Source organism: Oncorhynchus tshawytscha, linkage group LG07 (assembly GCF_018296145.1).
Source record: "Oncorhynchus tshawytscha isolate Ot180627B linkage group LG07, Otsh_v2.0, whole genome shotgun sequence".
In the NCBI taxonomy this organism is placed as follows: Eukaryota; Metazoa; Chordata; class Actinopteri; order Salmoniformes; family Salmonidae; genus Oncorhynchus; species Oncorhynchus tshawytscha.
In genome coordinates this window covers 56,942,033-56,960,810 of record NC_056435.1, presented here as the reverse complement: position 1 = coordinate 56,960,810, position 18,778 = coordinate 56,942,033, and the positions used below count along the sequence as shown (strand labels likewise).

Sequence of the window (18,778 nt, the reverse complement as noted above, 5' to 3'; positions counted from 1 at the left end):
TACAGTGCAACGCTATGCAATTAACCATAGAGGGGATTTGGACCATGGCCTAATTTGGAAGGGGATGTGAAAACGATGGTTGGAAAGAGTTGTTACAGTGTGTGAATCATGATTATTTAGTAAATAAATAGAGCTGAGTTTTACCTGACCACATGACTAGGGAACACTCCTGACCCTACTAGCTAGGGAAAGGATAAATAACATGCTCCTCCATAAACTTAGATTGGGTGCTGTATCCTTGTATATAATACAAAGAACAGAAATAGGACAGGACCCCTGTGAATAAACTTAAATGAGGATATTTTTATTGCTGCACGAACGTTTCGGGTGTGAGCCCTTCTTCAGGGGGCATAGGAGGCAATGGCAATCAATGTTAAGATAACACCTTGCTAGTTAGGGACCATTTGTCATAATCATTACTGCATGATTATCTGATTTGCTTGTAATCAGCTATTGAATTTGATGCTTGTGTAACACTGTAACACTTATAGTATTCATAAAGGTGTTATAAGCCTTATACTGTAAAGGCGTGAAACAACACTGATATCATGTAGGCAGCAGGCTATGCTATAGGCATAGCACTAAAGTAAACTCTTACAGTAATGCCTTACAGGCTACCAAGAAACTCCATTTAGTGTGTATGGAAAGATAAACTACTTTATCACCTCAACAGTCATGCTGATGTAGGGCAGGCATAGAGATAGCTGGCCAATTAGTCCTTTTTATATGCATGGAGAGAAAGCAGGTCTGTTTCCTTGATGTTTACATGTACAATGTGGCACAATAGATTCATATCTGAATACAGGCTAGGCTACTGCTGCTTGACCCTGTGTTACATGATAAGGGCGGCAGGGTAGCCTAGTGGTTAGAGCGTTGGACTAGTATCCCTGAGCTGACAAGGTAAAAATCTGTTGTTTGTTTGTTTGTTCTTAACTGACTTGCCTAGTTAAATAAAGGTAATAAAAAATTAGGAGCCTTGTGGTTGCATAGAATCGATGCTCACTGGAGCTGTTATTACCACACACAACCATTCTGGCCTGCCTGTGGGCATTCATTCAAATTCTTGTGGAAGTGATTTACATTTTGGTGGCTGTAAATGTCTTTAGTGTCACATGTATCGCCTCCCTAGTAAATAAGATGAGTTGTAGAATAGGCTTCCGTTCCAACAGCTCAATTGTTCTGTCTACTGTGTCTGACAATAGGCATTTCCCAACATTTCCAAGGAGAGTTGAGTGAATTCCAAGTCCAAACCAAAAAGGGGTTATGGCATGGGTTGCTTCGCCACTGCTGTGTGCATCCCCATTGAGTCCACTTTTACTTCCAACACTTGTCAACTTCGCTTTCTCTACTGGCTGCTGAGACAGTTTTAGTTTGAATAACATACACTAAAGGTCACTTAAATTCTAGGCTATCCGTCTGAGGCGAATAGGGGATAACATTTGCGGGCCATGCACTGTATGGCTGGACTATGCTGCTTGAGCCTCTCTCCAATATGTCATGCCACTTGGACCATGTCAACTGGAATTTATAATTGTTCATTCATAAAATGAATTTGAGCGGTTTGACTGATAAGACAAAGATTGATCAACATGGACCTTCAGTTTAAGGTAATCAAGGAAATGAAATCAGAGGACTCCTAGTGTCACTGTGCCAGTGGTTTGGCAATATTTGGGTGTCTTAATATTTGCCTCCCAAATTGAGATGATTGATTATAGTTTTGGTTCTAAAGGTTCTAAATGAAAATCTATTAAAAGTATGCTAGACTAGACATAATTAGACCTAGGCTATATACTCATGATGTCTCTTTTGATGATGACTTTTTCCGTGGCATGTAAATGAAAAGAAGCTTGTGCACGAACAGGAGGGACACAGAGCCAGAAGGAAGAGTGCTCTGATTCTGATGTGCTCATTTCACTGTTCACTGACGCTGTGACGATAAACTGGCAGGCAGCGCTGCGCAGCGGACTAGGATGCTCTGTTCTCTCGCGCGCACACTCTCCTGTCTCCTGCTTTCCACAGTCAACATGGAAGGGCTTAATTAATGCATGTGTCCCTCCTGCCCTGAAGCTAATGAATTTTAATTCGCCGTTTGAGACTGGACTTGCGTTTTTTCGGCCGCAAAAGCACTGGAATTTCCTTGTACAGTGTGGATAACACGGAGGTATCTGCCGAATAATACGTCTTCAGAAAAGGTACGTTTTTTTGTTGTGGCATGGAATAGGGTCTGAAATTAGCATGTTAGCTTAGCTACACAGGGTTTTAAAGGGTTTTTGTAATGCCGTTTGTTTTCATTATTTCTATACCAGAACAATATAACTAATTGACAGTGTCCATGTTATTTTTTAAAAACCGTATTGCCAAGTTTGCCCTTCATATTCCCTGCTATTTTGTTGAGCATATCTCAGAATAGCTTTGCGTAGACTATTTCACATTTATCATGACAATATCAATAGCCTACTGAACAAGATACATGCTTGTCGTTTGGACCGAAGTTCGGTGACTACGTTAGTATCCTTTCACAGAATTCTTTGCGCGGAATCAAACACCGGGCAAAATACCCCAGACGGTGTCCCTAGACCGGAGCGACCGTTAGTGAGCTTTTTAACCCATTGTAACTTAGCAATAACGCCAGCTGTTTCTTCTGAGCATCGCGAGGACTATCTGACGGCCATGCACTGCTCCATTTCTACACTGAGCGCCTAGAGCCGGGCTGTCGTTTTACACCGTTGTATTTAGGGATTTTACGAAATAGGCCTACGCCTACCTCAGTGTGTTCAAGGAGAAATACGGACACGTTTGGTGAAGGGTATTGTTCAAGTGTCACGAATCGATTTATATCATTGTTACTTGGACATTGATCAAAATATTATTGATGAAGCCTATTCTTCTGCATAGGATACAGTTCCATATGGATAGCAAATGAAAACAGTAAGGATGAATGACAACACTACACTCCTAGATTTTTTTTTGCTATTTAGAACCTAAAAGGGTTATTCAGATGTCCCCAGAGGAGAAACCTTTGCATAACCCCTTTTGGTTTCAGGTAGAACCTTTTTGGTTCTATGTAGAACCATTTCCACAGAGGGTTCTACATGGAACCCAAAAGAGTTCTACCTGGAACCAAAAAGGGTTATCCTATGGGGATAGCTGCAGAACCCCTGTGGAACCCTTTTTTCTAATAGTGTAATCTAACATTTGGTGCTTTCTATTTGTTTATTTTCAATGACAAAGATGATTGTAACGCTCTATCCTTATTATCCCCGGAATATGAGAGATTTTATAAGCTCTCGGGAATATTCAGGCAATATGACCTTTTTCAGCTTCTTCTTGTTTTCTCTGCGGGGCCTAGCACTCGCAGTTCAAGGACTTACACAACTGATTTGACCAAGTGATGCATTAGAGTGACAGCTCTGAATTCACGCAGCTTATCCCTGTGTTTTTGGCTCGGGCAGCATGTCATCTGTGGTGATATTTTAATATGTATGGCTGCATTTTTCAGTGAAAAATAATTTAGGATTGTTTACAAATATGGCTGTGTCCCCTCTTTGTTGTGATGACATGGTCCAGTCCATCATCCAGACACATATCCTAGTCTTGTGCCTTGCTTACATTCTTTGATAGACTGCTTTAACTTTGTATCCTCATAATGCAACATTGTGTCAATTTTTATAGATGCATTATAGTTGTATTAGCTTTGCCTGTGCGTTTTGGTTTTAGACCACTCTTTTTCACTCAACTCTTTATTGTCCAAAAATGTAATTGATGCACTTTACCTATTTTGAGAGGGAGATGGTTCTTGTTATGACTTGAGTGAGGACCCAAAAGCGGTTTAACAAAAACAGAGTCCTTTAATGTAAAAACACAGGGAAGACATAGATCCTCTTCAGATGTAGAAAAATGGCAAAATAGACAACCCTCAGAGAGGGCGACAAATGAAACAGAAAGTCCTTCTGATATTTACAAAAGAGTCCCCTTCTTAGCAGCAGAGGAGAATAGCTGGGTTGCGGCGACAGACTGCTGGTCTCTCTGGGTAGGCGCGGGTCGTAGCGGACAGAGGTACCTGATAACACGTAGCATCAGAAGAACAGGCAGATTCCGACAGGATGGGACAAGGGTAAGCAAACAAGACGACAGTTTGGTTCTGGCATGAGAAACTCAAACGAGAATCTGACAAAGAAAGAAGCAGGAACAGAGAGAGAGAAATAGAGACCTAATCAGAGGGAAAAAGGGAACAGGTGGGAAAAGAGTGAACGAGGTAGTTAGGGAAGATGAGGAACAGCTGGGGGAAGGAGAGGAAGAGAAGGTAACCTAATACGACCAGCAGAGGGAAACGGAGTGAAGAGAAAGAACAGGAACAAGACATAATATGACAATACATGACAGTACCCCCCCACTCACCGAGCGCCTCCTGGCGCACTCGAGGAGGAAACCTGGCGGCAACGGAGGAAATCATTGATCAGCGAACGGTCCAGCACGTCCCGAGAGGGAACCAAACTCCTTTCCTCAGGACCGTACTCCTCCCAATCTACTAGGTACTGATGACCACGGCCCCGAGGACGCATGTCCAAAATCTTACGGACCCTGTAGATAGGTGCGCCCTCGACAAGGATGGGGGGGGAGACGAGCGGGGGCGCGAAGAACGGGCTTAACACAGGAGACATGGAAGACCGGGTGGACGCGACGAAGATATCGCGGGAGAAGAAGTCGCACTGCGACAGGATTAATGATCTGAGAAATACGGAACGGACCAATGAACCGCGGGGTCAACTTGCGAGAAGCTGTCTTAAGGGGAAGGTTTTGAGTGGAGAGCCATACTCTCTGACCGCGACAATATCTAGGACTCTTAGTTCTACGCTTATTAGCGGCTCTCACAGTCTGCGCCCTATAACGGCAAAGTGCAGACCTGACCCTCTTCCAGGTGCGCTCACAACGTTGGACAAAAGCCTGAGCGGAGGGACGCAGGACTCGGCGAGCTGAGACGAGAACAGCGGAGGCTGGTACCCGAGGCTACTCTGAAAAGGAGATAGACCGGTTGCAGACGAAGGAAGCGAGTTGTGGGCGTATTCTGCCCAGGGAAGCTGTTCTGACCAAGACGCAGGGTTACGAAAAGAAAGACTGCGTAAGATGCGACCAATAGTCTGATTGGCCCGTTCTGCTTGACCGTTAGACTGAGGGTGAAAACCGGAAGAGAGACTGACGGAAGCTCCAATCAAACGGCAAAACTCCCTCCAAAATTGAGACGTGAATTGCGGACCCCTGTCCGAAACGACGTCTGACGGAAGGCCATGAATTCTGAAAACATTCTTGATGATGATTTGTGCCGTTTCTCTAGCAGAAGGGAGCTTAGCGAGGGGAATAAAATGAGCCGCCTTAGAGAACCTATCGACAACCGTAAGAATAACAGTCTTCCCCGCTGACGAAGGCAGTCCGGTGATAAAATCTAAGGCGATGTGAGACCACGGTCGAGAGGGAATGGGAAGCGGTCTGAGACGGCCGGCAGGAGGGGAGTTACCGGACTTAGTCTGCGCGCAGACCGAACAAGCTGCCACAAAACGACGCGTGTCAAGCTCCCGAGTGGGCCACCAAAACCGCTGGCGAATGGAAGCAAGCGTACCCCGAACGCCGGGGTGGCCGGCTAACTTGGCAGAGTGAGCCCACTGAAGAACGGCCAGACGAGTAGGAACGGGAACGAAAAGAAGGTTCCTAGGACAAGCGCGCGGCGACGGAGTGTGAGTGAGTGCTTGCTTTACCTGCCTCTCAATTCCCCAGACAGTCAACCCGACAACACGCCCCTCAGGGAGAATCCCCTCGGGGTCGGTGGAGACTACTGAAGAACTGAAGAGACGAGATAAAGCATCAGGCTTAGTGTTCTTAGAGCCCGGACGATAAGAAATTACGAACTCGAAACGAGCGAAAAACAGCGCCCAACGAGCCTGACGCGCATTAAGTCGTTTGGCAGAACGGATGTACTCAAGGTTCCTATGGTCAGTCCAAACGACAAAAGGAACGGTCGCCCCCTCCAACCACTGTCGCCATTCGCCTAGGGCTAAGCGGATGGCGAGCAGTTCGCGGTTTCCCACATCATAGTTACGTTCCGACGGTGACAGGCGATGAGAAAAATATGCGCAAGGGTGGACCTTGTCGTCAGAGAGGGAGCGCTGAGAAAGAATGGCTCCCACGCCCACCTCTGACGCGTCAACCTCGACAACGAACTGTCTAGAGACGTCAGGTGTAACAAGGATAGGTGCGGATGTAAAGCGATTCTTGAGAAGATCAAAAGCTCCCTGGGCGGAATCAGACCACTTAAAGCACGTCTTGACAGAAGTAAGGGCTGTGAGGGGAGCTGCCACCTGACCGAAATTACGGATGAAACGACGATAGAAATTCGCGAAGCCGAGAAAGCGCTGCAGCTCGACGCGTGACTTAGGAACCGGCCAATCAGTGACAGCTTGGACCTTAGCGGGATCCATCTTAATGCCTTCAGCGGAAATAACAGAACCGAGAAATGTGACGGAGGAGGCATGAAAAGTGCACTTCTCAGCCTTCACATAAAGACAATTCTCTAAAAGGCGCTGGAGGACACGTCGAACGTGCTGAACATGAATCTGGAGTGACGGTGAAAAAATCAGGATATCGTCAAGGTAGACGAAAACAAAGATGTTCAGCATGTCTCTCAGGACGTCATTTACTAATGCCTGAAAGACAGCTGGAGCGTTTGCAAGGCCGAAAGGAAGAACCCGGTATTCAAAGTGCCCTAACGGAGTGTTAAACGCCGTTTTCCACTCGTCCCCCTCCCTGACGCGCACGAGATGGTAAGCGTTACGAAGGTCCAACTTAGTGAAAAACCTGGCTCCCTGCAGGATCTCGAAGGCTGAAGACATAAGAGGAAGCGGATAACGATTCTTAACTGTTATGTCATTCAGCCCTCGATAATCTATGCAGGGGCGCAGGGACCCGTCCTTCTTCTTAACAAAAAAACCCCCCGCTCCGGCGGGAGAGGAGGAGGGGACTATGGTACCGGCGTCGAGAGCTACAGACAAATAATCTTCGAGAGCCTTACGTTCGGGAGCCGACAGAGAGTATAGTCTACCCCGGGGGGTGGTTCCTGGAAGGAGATCAATACTACAATCATACGACCGGTGCGGAGGAAGAGAGGTGGCCCTGGACCGACTGAACACCGTGCGCAGATCGTGATATTCCTCCGGCACCCTCGTCAAATCACCAGGCTCCTCCTGTGAAGAAGAGACAGAGGAAACAGGAGGGATAGCAGACATTAAACATTTCACATGACAAGAGACGTTCCAGGAGAGGATAGAATTACTAGACCAATTAATAGAAGGATTATGACAAACTAGCCAGGGATGACCCAAGACAACAGGTGTAAAAGGTGAACGAAAAATTAAAAAAGAAATGGTTTCGCTATGATTACCAGAGACAGTGAGGGTTAAAGGTAGCGTTTCACGCTGAATCCCGGGGAGAGGACTCCCATCCAGAGCGAACAAGGCCGTGGGCTCCTTTAACTGTCTGAGAGGAATGTCATGTTCCCGAGCCCAGGTCTCGTCCATAAAGCAGCCCTCCGCCCCAGAGTCTATCAAGGCGCTGCAGGAAGCTGACGAACCGGTCCAGCGTAGATGGGCCGACAAGGTAGTGCAGGATCTTGAAGGAGAGACCAGAGTAGTAGCGCTCACCAGTAGCCCTCCTCTTACTGATGAGCTCTGGCTTTTACTGGACATGAAGTGACAAAATGACCAGCGGAACCGCAATAGAGACAGAGGCGGTTGGTGATTCTCCGTTCCCTCTCCTTAGTCGAGATGCGGATACCCCCCAGCTGCATAGGCTCAGCACCCGAGCCGCGGAGGAAGATGGTAGTGATGCGGAGAGGGGGGCAACGGAGAACGCGAGCTCTTTTCCCCGAGCTCGGTGACGAAGATCAACCCGTCGCTCTATGCGAATAGCGAGTTCAATCAAGGAATCCATGCTGGAGGGAACCTCCCGGGAGAGAATCTCATCCTTTACCTCAGCGCAGAGACCCTCCAGAAAACGAGCGAGCAAAGCTGGCTCGTTCCAGTCACTGGAGGCAGCAAGAGTGCGAAACTCAATAGAGTAATCTGTTATGGATCGATTACCTTGACATAGGGAAGCCAGGACCCTGGAAGCTTCCTTCCCAAAAACAGAACGATCAAAAACCCGTATCATCTCCTCCTTAAAGTCCTGATACTGGTTAGTACACTCAGCCCTCGCCTCCCAGATAGCCGTGCCCCACTCACGAGCCCGTCCAGTAAGGAGAGATATGACGTAGGCGATACGAGCTGTGCTCCTGGAGTAAGTGTTGGGCTGGAGAGAAAACACAATATCACACTGGGTGAGGAACGAGCGGCATTCAGTGGCCTCCCCAGAGTAACACGGCGGGTTATTGATTCTGGGCTCCGGAGATTCGGAAGCCCTGGAAGTGGCCGGTGGATCGAGGCGGAGATGGTGAACCTGTCTTGTGAGGTCGGAGACTTGGGCGGTCAGGGTCTCAACGGCATGTCGAGCAACAGACAATTCCTGCTCGTGTCTGCCTAGCATCGCTCCCTGGATCTCGACGGCTGAGTGGAAAGGATCCGAAATCGCTGGGTCCATTCTTGGTCAGATTCTTCTGTTATGACTTGAGTGAGGACCCAAAAGCGGTTTAACAAAAACAGAGTCCTTTAATGTAAAAACACAGGGAAGACATAGATCCTCTTCAGATGTAGAAAAATGGCAAAATAGACAACCCTCAGAGAGGGCGACAAATGAAACAGAAAGTCCTTCTGATATTTACAAAAGAGTCCCCTTCTTAGCAGCAGAGGAGAATAGCTGGGTTGCGGCGACAGACTGCTGGTCTCTCTGGGTAGGCGCGGGTCGTAGCGGACAGAGGTACCTGATAACACGTAGCATCAGAAGAACAGGCAGATTCCGACAGGATGGGACAAGGGTAAGCAAACAAGACGACAGTTTGGTTCTGGCATGAGAAACTCAAACGAGAATCTGACAAAGAAAGAAGCAGGAACAGAGAGAGAGAAATAGAGACCTAATCAGAGGGAAAAAAGGGAACAGGTGGGAAAAGAGTGAACGAGGTAGTTAGGGAAGATGAGGAACAGCTGGGGGAAGGAGAGGAAGAGAAGGTAACCTAATACGACCAGCAGAGGGAAACGGAGTGAAGAGAAAGAACAGGAACAAGACATAATATGACAATACATGACAGTTCTCTTCTTATTTTCCAATCATGAGACTCAACAGATATCCAGCATTAGCTATGCCCTGTAATTTTGCTGACACTGTGAATTGAATGATTAACAACTCTTACCATGTGTAATAAGATTATTAAAGGGTAGGTAGAATAAATGTAGCCACATGTATGGATTTGCATTAGTATACATCGATTAGTACACATCGAAAGTCCCAATGCAAAGTTACACCACGCTTTTTCTATTTTTCGAGTTATGACATAAAACGCTGAAGTCATGTCGGAAAATGTTTTAACGGGGTGTGACGTAATATGGAGGACCCAGCAAGCCAGCCTCTTCCCTATAATGTAAGTTCCAACAGAAATAACTTCAAATGTATAACTTCAAATTCAACCAAATCGTTTGCACTCATGGCTACTGGTTTCAGTTACATTTTCAGCCAACTTACAAGCAAATACTTAATGAATTTATTGTTACAAATGAACTTGCAAGGTTTCTTGCCAACTAGCCTGCTAACGTTATCCCTACCAGCCTGCTAATGTTATGTTATGAGTCAGCCAGTTGCTATCAACGCCAAATAACGTCAACCATCTATTAAATAATGTTTTAAAGAATCTTAGCCATATGCCGTTATCTTAGTCAGCAAGCTAGCCAGCCAGCCAGCCAGCCAGCCAGCCATGTTAATGTTAGCTGTTTAGCCAACTAAGTATTAGCCTAGTCATCCTAGCCAACCGCCACGGTTATGGTCGGCAAGCCAGAGCCCAACAACTGGAGACCAGCTAGAACACAACTAACACAACACAACTAAAATATAACCGCAGATCAAAAGCAGAGAGAGCAGAGACTTACAGATTGATGGCTGTGGCCCAGCCGATGGTAAAACTTTGAAAAGGGTGCAGGCTGAGTTAGCTACCAATGTGAAGGGGATGCGGTGAGGGAAATCCAATATAGCGATAAAAATCCAAAATAGATAGATTCCAGATGTCAGTCAGCTAGTGCGCTAGCATTAAACCAAGGTGGCAAAAGTTGCAAAACTCCTGTAGCCTACTTCATAGAGAACATAATAAAAAATTTGCAAAACAAAAAGAAGAACAGACAAGGTACTACACAAATAGAGAAAGCAGGTATGATTTTTTCTTTAGTTTTAATTCCACATCAAGAAGGCACCAACCAGTGCCTGCCGTGCTAATGGGTTCCAACTAGATAACACAGCCACAAAGTCTGTGACGAGCATGAGGATGCTAACGTTAGCCAGCTCGAACTAGCATATGAACTCGGTAGCACAGAGTATATTTTCCATATTACATGGAGAAATAGTGCATTGTGGGTAGTTTAGAAGATATCCGGAAATGTGTTTATAAATATGTAATAATTGTTTGTAGTTATAGGTAACCAGATCGTGACTACAACTAAGTTACTAAGTCTTTGACCACTCTGTGTTGTTACTTTGGTGAGTAAAAACTACTCATGCTTGCTACCCTTTAATAAGGTAGATTGGATTATTGGTCTTGTCAGACAGAATTATTTAGTCATTACTGTGTTATTACAGTGTTAATAATACTATTAATGTATTTTTACAGTGTTATTACACTCACAACCTCTTAAGATAGCTCTGTGCGACTGTGTAGCTGGGCTGAAGGAGTGAGCTCATCTCATTACCCCCTGCATGGTGGTGAAGGTGACAACATTTCATAACTGACATTGACACATGCATGTCCTCCAACAGAGGACACTGACTAAAGCTGCCAAGCGATTGGATGAAGATAAATTATATGAGGAAGACTTACAAAATCCTACGGCTATGTAATACATCATTAGTGCCTAACCTATTTCGCATCTAACACAGTAGCAATAATTTCAATAAGAGTTAGGTTTTGAGTTTGACAATGGCTTCCCTGAGATCAGTGGCATGAGGCTTGTTGGTTGTTATGAAGGAGTGGTTCTGAATGGGGTAGCTGTTGAATGGCAAGGGATCACTGGAGAAGGCTATTTTCATCTTTTGTCAATTTATGACCTATTATTAACAATAGTGAAGTTAAACGTTTGAAATCAATTATGGTTGAAACAGTCTATCAATCATCATAGTTTACCATTCATGCTCCTTGTTGGGTAGACTGATTCCTGTGGAGGCCTTCCTGTAGCCTATTTATCTTCAACTGATTCTCCCAGTGGCCATCAACATTGCTGCAGCTTCACCTGAGATGGCTGCTGTCCACTGTCTTGTGGTACCGAATGTCAGATTGTGGGGATTCAATCGTTTCTGTCTGTGATGCTGAATCAGAAACTCCACTGTTAGTGCATGTTGTTTACCTTTTAACATTATTCACAAAGTCACCACAGTAACCTGCTACTAATGATGTTAGCTAGTGATGATCATGATCATCAATTTTATGTAAAAGTATGGATTGGTAACCACTCTTTGTCCCTTTCTATCTTTCTCAGAGGCAAATTATGCCAGCAGCACCAGAGTCCCTCCCCCTGGTGACTTGCCAGCCCATTGGTCAGACAGCTCTGTGCACCACCTCTAGCCCCGCCCAATCCCCTGGCAGATCCATGCTGCTGGACACGCCCCACAGAGCCACGCCCACACTATGAGCGCCAACGGGCCCGCCCCTGTGGCCCTGGCTACAGCCCCGGCTACAACCCCAGTCGCCCCACCGGTCGCAGCTCCGGTAGCTGCCCCCACGGCTGCCCCGGTCCCGGTGCCGACCGTCCCGGTGGGCGCGCTGGCACAAAAGAAGCGGGCGCAGTACGCCAAAAGCAAGAAACAGGGCAGCAACGCCAACACCAGGCCTGCCAGGGCCCTGTTCTGCCTCAAACTTAACAACCCCATACGAAGAGCCTGCATCAGCCTGGTGGAGTGGAAGTATCCTTTACAACGGACCACAGTGTGTGTGTGGGTGTGTGTGTGTGTGTGTGGGGGGGGTATGTCTGGATGTCAGTAATCTATGCCGTGTTTTTTAGAGTGTGTTGCGTTGTGTGTGATGTGTATGTGAGTACATGAGAAGAACCATCATGAGCTCAGTTAGGGTCGATTCAGGGCCGTCACGAGAACTTCCACCCATCCACCGATTCCTGATTTACTTCTGAACAGTACAGTTGGCTAACTCTGAGTTGCACCTAGCCCATGCATAACTGTAGCTGCCTAGCTTTAACTTAGCCATGTGGAGAGACTGTATCCCATCTCCATTACCCTTCAGACTCCAGTACAACTAGACGAGAGACACTGCTTCATGTTAATCTCACTGCAGCCTGTGACTCACTACCCAACACAGAATATGAAAGTGAAACAGCAAGTCAACGTTTACTTTGAATCAGTTTGTTCGAGCGTAGGTAGCATACTGCAGCAGGGAATGCAAAAACACATTATTTGACTGCTATAGCCACTGATGTGTGAATCATTCTACACTTTGTGTTTTTTCAGCGGTTCATGCTAGAGAATAGTCAACTGGAGGTGATTTTTTTTTTTTAAACAAAGTCATTTTTTGCTGCCTCCCAAGGCACAGTGAAAGTCACCACGTCCTAAATCCGAAAATACTGGTGGGGCTTGTAATAACAGAGGGTGACTCAGTGACAAGACACAGCTGTGTGTGTGTCAGCCTCTGCTGGGACTCTGCTGCTCCAGAAGACACAGTCATCAGAACACTGTGATAACAAGGCACATTATCTCATGTTATTTAGTGCTGAATTGCAAAGTTGCATTTTGAATGTTGTTCTGACTTTTTTTACTCCTGTAATGTCCATATCTTTGACTAGAACTATCTGTGTTTGTTGACTATAATTTGAACAGGAAATAGTCACATGTTGGCACTGTGAATATATTTATGTGATCCACTGCTTTGATGTTTTTCCCTTAACCTTCTCTTCCAGGCCATTTGATATCTTTATATTAATTGCTATATTTGCCAACTGTATGGCCTTAGCTGTGTATATCCCCTTCCCTCAGGATGACTCCAACTCCACCAACCATGACCTGGTGAGTACATTCATATGTCAACATTACTCCTGACTCCCCTAATTAACCCCATGACCTTCAAATCCCATTGCAATACCTTTAACTTCTATTGTGCTCTGTAGGGGGAAGTTGCCCCTAGATGCTGACCACTAATGGTTAAGGTTAGGATTGGGGGAGGGGAAGCTGATCCTAGATCTGTTCCTAGGGGACACTTCACCCCAGAGCCTAGAGAATTCTGTGCTTTGCTGTTTTCAGCTGCTACTGTGAATCACTGCTTGGGATGCTGCTGTGTACTCTGACAGTAACATCATTCATGGTGCAGATGACTTGGTGTCATTGAAGTCTCTATGGAGGTGCTGTAGGATATAAGATACCCTCAGTTTGTTTTCAGGTTGTTATGCTGTACCCTGCTCAGATGTAATGGCTGTGTTTGGTTGTAGGACTAGCGGTTGTTAAAAGGAATATATGGGCGTTTTTTTTGCTGGTCAATGGTCATACTTTATTTATGTATAATACATATAATATCTTGCTTTGGATGTGTCAATGTGTGTGTATCCTCTTTGAAGATTGTTATTGTGTAACCACAGAGACTATGAGTCCAAGCTTTGGCTACAGAGAGAATCATCTCCATGCTTGCAGTGCACTGGAATTTCATTCAGCTTTTTATTTTTAGAAATCCCCATCTCTGCACCACCGCTCTCTATGCTCCCTGTGCATGTTAGTCTGACAGTGTGTCTGTGTAGGCTGATGAATTATGGGTGATGTAGTGTTCAAAGCAGTGCTTCTACAGCTGAGAGAAAGTATGAGAGTGTGTGCAAAGTCCACTGGCGAGACAACAGACATTTAGATTTGTACATGAGCAGAATTTAGCTGGAGTGTTTAATGATTCATGAAGAGATCGTATGTCTGACTGCAGAGAGCGGACTGCTGGATGTTCACGTAATGTTATGTCTGAGAGAGAGAGAGAGAGAGAGAGAGAGAGTGGGAGAGAGAGAAACAGAGAGACAGACAGACAGACAGACAACAGACAGACAGACAGACAGACAGACAGACAGACAGACAGACAGACAGACAGACAGACAGACAGACAGACAGACAGACAGACACAGACAGACAGACAGACAGACAGACAGACAGACAGACAGACAGACAGACAGACAGACAAAAGACAGGCAGGCAGGCAGGCAGGCAGGCAGGCAGGCAGGCAGGCAGGCAGACAGACAGACAGACAGACAGACAGACAGACAGACAGACAGACAGACAGACAGACAGACAGACAGACAGACAGACAGACAAAAAGACAGACAGACAGACAAAAAGAGAGAGAAAGTAGGATGGTGTGAGAGTGATAGAAGGCTAGTTGAAGCTGTCCAGTTTTGTAAAACTCAACACAACTACTGCTTTAAAGGATGTGTGGGGTTTATACTGCAGTTATGCTGTGATTGTACGACAACGTTATACTGTAAGATACCAAGATGTACTACTTGAGAGGAGAAGTGTGGTGTAATGCTTGCCAATGTGACCTCCAGGAGGGTGACCCCAGGGTATTTGTTTGCACAGTGGTGCATAGGCGGAGGAAAGTAGGTCATCAGGGACAATACAGTCTGTGCTACATTATTGTGTAATCTTGGTTGGTGTTAAACTACATGTTGTTAGGAGGATGAAAGTGCATCTTCTTAGTGAGGGGATTGCGATGCTCATATCAGTATGAGTATAAGGCAAAAATGTTGTCTTGTATGTCTCAGTTGGTAAAGCATGGCGCTTGCAACGCCGGGGTTGTTAGTTCATTTCCCGCAGGGGCCACCCATACAAAAATGAATTAAAAGACAGATGAAATGTAACAGGGGATCTGATCTGATAGTTCTGGGGAGTAAACCAGGGCCATATATAAAGTATGTATGGCCCTGGAGTTAACTATGGTTCAAGTTGACTCTATGGAATGGATGTAGCATATACACTGTGTGTACAAAAAATTAGGAACACTGCTATTCCCATGAAGAATCCAGGTGAAAGCTATGATCCCTTATTGATGTCACCTGTTAAATTGACTTTAATCAGTGTAAATGAAGGGGAGGAGACAGGTTAAAGAAGGATTTTTAAGCCTTGAGACAATTGAGACATGGAGACACATACACAATGTATGTGTGACATTCAGAGGGTGAATGGGCAAGACAAAAGATCAAAGTACCTTTGAATGGGGTATGGTAGTAGATGCCAGGTACACCGGTTTGTGTCAACTGCAACTAAATTGCAACTAAATATTAGGAAGGTGTTCTTAATGTTTTGTACACTCGGTGTAGGTATGTAGGCTACATTATACCTTATCTTATGTTCATATGGTAGAATGATGATTAAATCAAATCAAATGTTATTAGTCACATGCGCCAAATACAACAAATACTTACGAACCCCTAACCAACAATGCAGTATAAAAATAATATGAGCAAGAGTAAGAAATACAAGTAACAAGTAATTAAAGAGCAGCAGTAAAATAACAATAGCAAGAATATATACAGGGGGGTACCGATACAGAGTCAATTTGCGGGGGGGCACCGGTTAGTTGAAGTAATATGTACATGTAGGTAGAGTTATTAAAGTGACTATGCATAGATGATAACAAAAGAGAGTAACAGTGGTGTAAAGGGGGGGCAATGCAAATAGTCTGGGTAGCCATTTGATCAGATGTTCAGGAGTCTTATGGCTGTTTAGAAGCCTCTTGGACCTAGACTTGGCACTCCAGTACCGCCTGCCATGCGGTAGCAAAGAGAACAGTCTATTTTTTAAAAACCTTTATTTAACTAGGCAAGTAAGTTAAGAGCAAATTCTTATTTTCAATTACAGCCTAGGAACAGTGGGTTAACTGCCTGTTCAGTGGCAGAACAACAGATTTGTACCTTGTCAGCTCAGGGATTTGAACTTGCAACCTTCCGTTTACTAGTCCAATGCTCTAACCACTAGGCTACCCTGTCGCCCTGCCGAGAACAGTCTATGACTAGGGTGGCTGGAGTCATTGACAATTTTTAGCGCCGTCCTCTGGTGTAGAGGTCCTGGATGGCAGGAAGCTTGGCCCCAGTGAGGTACTGGGCCATACGCACTACCCTCTGTAGCGCCTTGCGGTCGGAGGCCGAGAAGTTTCCATACCAGGCAGTGATGCAACCAGTCAGGATGCTCTCGATGGTGCAGCTGTAGAACCTTTTGAGGATCTGAGGACCCATGCCAAATCTTTTCAGTCTCCTGAGGGGGAATAGGTTTTGTCGTGCCCTCTTCACGACTGTCTTGGTGTGCTTGGACCATGTTAGTTTGTTGGTGATGTGGACACCAAGGAACTTGAAGCTCTCAACCTGTCCCACTGCAGCCCCGTCGATGAGAATGGGGGCATGCTCGGTCCTCTTTTTCCTGTAGTCCACAATCATCTCCTTTGTCTTGATCGCCTTGAGGGAGAGGTTGTTGTTCTGGCACCACACGGCCAGGACTCTGACCTCCTCCCTATAGGCTGTCTCGTCGTTGTCAGTGATCAGGCCTACCACTGTTGTATCATCGGCAAACTTAATGATGGTGTTGGAGTTGTGCCTGGCCGTGAAGTCATGAGTGAACAGTAGTCATGAGTGCAGGAGAAGACTGAGCACGCACCCCTGAGGGGCCCCTGTGTTGAGGGTGTGTGAGGGGCCCCTGTGTTGAGGATGTGTTGTTACCTACCCTTACCACCTGGTGGCGGGCCGTCAGGAAGTCAAGGATCCAGTTGTAGAGGGAGGTGTTTAGTCCCAGGGTCCTTAGCTTATTGATTTGCTTTGAGGGCACTATGGTGTTGAACGCTGAGCTGTAGTCAATGAATAGCATTCTCACATAGGGGTTCCTTTTGTCCAGGTGGGAAAGGGCCGTGTGGAGTGCAATAGAGATTGTGTCATCTGTGGATCTGTTAGGGTAGTATACAAACTGGATTGTGTCTAGGGTTTCTGGGATAATGGTGTTGATGTGAGCCATGACCAGCCTTTCAAAACATTTCATTGCTACAGGTGTGAGTGCTACGGGTCAGTAGTCATTTAGGTAGATTACCTTAGTGTTCTTGGGCACAGGGACTATGGTGGTCTGCTTCTAACATATTGCTATTACAGAATCAGACAGGGAGAGGTTGAAAATGTCAGTGTAGACACTTGCCAGTTGATCAGCGCATGCTTTCGGTACACGTCCTGGTAATCCATCTGGCCCTGCGGCCTTGTGAATGTTGACCTGTTTAAAGGTCTTACTCACATCGGCTGTGGAAAGCGTGATCACACAGTCTTCCGGAACAGCTGGTGCTCTCATGCATGTTTCAGTGTTATTTTCCTCGAAGCGAGCATGGAAGTAGTTTAGCTCATCTGGTTGGCTCGTGTCACTGGGCAGCTCTCGGCTGTGCCTCTAATCCATTGCTTTTGGTTGGGGTGTGTAGGTACGGTCACTGTGGGGACGCCAGTGACTGATGTGGTGTACTCCTCAATGCCATCAGAGGTATACCGGAACATACAGTATTCCCGTCTGTGCCAGCAAAACAGTCCTGTAGCTTGGCATCTGCTTCATCTGACCACTTTCTTATTGACCGAGTCACTGGTGCTTCCTGCTTTCGTTTTTGCTTGTAAGCAGTAATCACGAGGATATAATTATGGTCAGATTTGCCATATGGAGGGCAAGGGAGAGCTTTGTATGCGTCCCCAGCTACTTGGAGCACCGCATCTGGGTGAGTGTTTTCCTGTTTGCTCATGGCAGAATACAGCTCATTCATTGTGGCCTTAGTGGCAGCATCAGTCTGTGGTGGTATTTAGACAGGTACAAAAAATACAGATGAAAGCTCTCTATGTAGATAGTGTGGTCTTCAGTTTATCATGTGTGGTCTACAGCTTATCATGAAATACTCAAGCAAAATCTCGAGACTTCCCTAGATATTGTGCACCAGCTGTTATTTACAAAAATACATAGTCCACTGCCCCTTGTCTTACCAGACGCCTCTGTTCTATCCTGCCAATACAGCGTATATCCAGCCAGCTGTATGTTGATAATGTTGTCATTCAGGCACGACTCCGTGAAGCATAAGATATTACAGTTTTGAATTTCCCGTTGGTAGTTCAATCTTCCACGTAGGTCATCGATTTTATTTTCTCAAGATTGCACGTTGGCTAGCAGAATGGAAGGAAGTGGGGGTTTGTTCGATCACCTACAAATTCTCAGAAGGCAGCCCACCCTCTGACCCCATTTTCTCCACCTTCTCTCCACGCAAATCACGGGTATCTTGGCCTGTTCCTGAAAAGCAGTATATTTTCCGCATTGGGCTCGTCACTCGTTAAAGGAAAAAAGGATTCTGCCAGTCCATGGTGAGTAATCTCATTCCTGATGTCTAGAAGTTAGTTTCAGTCATAAGAGACGGTCGTAGCAACATTATGTACCAAATAAGTAAAAAAACAAGTTACAAACAAAGCAAAGAAATGAACAAAAAAACACAATTGGTTAGGAATATGTAAAACGTCAGCCTTCTTGATTCAACCTCATAGGGGAACAAACTATAGTGTCATACTAAAAGTCGACTCTATGTAATATAAATGTAGGCTTCAGTACACCTTATGTTATGTCTATATTCTGTAGAGTG

General features: G+C 45.7%; 1 protein-coding gene across 1 annotated transcript in view; it reads left to right on the top strand.

Annotated features, from left to right (window-relative positions):
• Positions 1 to 1,954: 1,954 nt before the first annotated feature.
• LOC112255325 (voltage-dependent L-type calcium channel subunit alpha-1D) overlaps positions 1,955 to 18,778 on the top strand; it is a 134,635-nt gene continuing 117,811 nt past the window's right edge. The window contains exons 1-3 of the mRNA XM_042324674.1: positions 1,955 to 2,192; positions 11,652 to 12,075; positions 13,080 to 13,185. Of these exons, the coding sequence (XP_042180608.1) occupies positions 11,801 to 12,075; positions 13,080 to 13,185 (381 nt within the window). The 5' untranslated portion in view covers positions 1,955 to 2,192; positions 11,652 to 11,800. The remainder of the gene's footprint in view (positions 2,193 to 11,651; positions 12,076 to 13,079; positions 13,186 to 18,778) is intronic.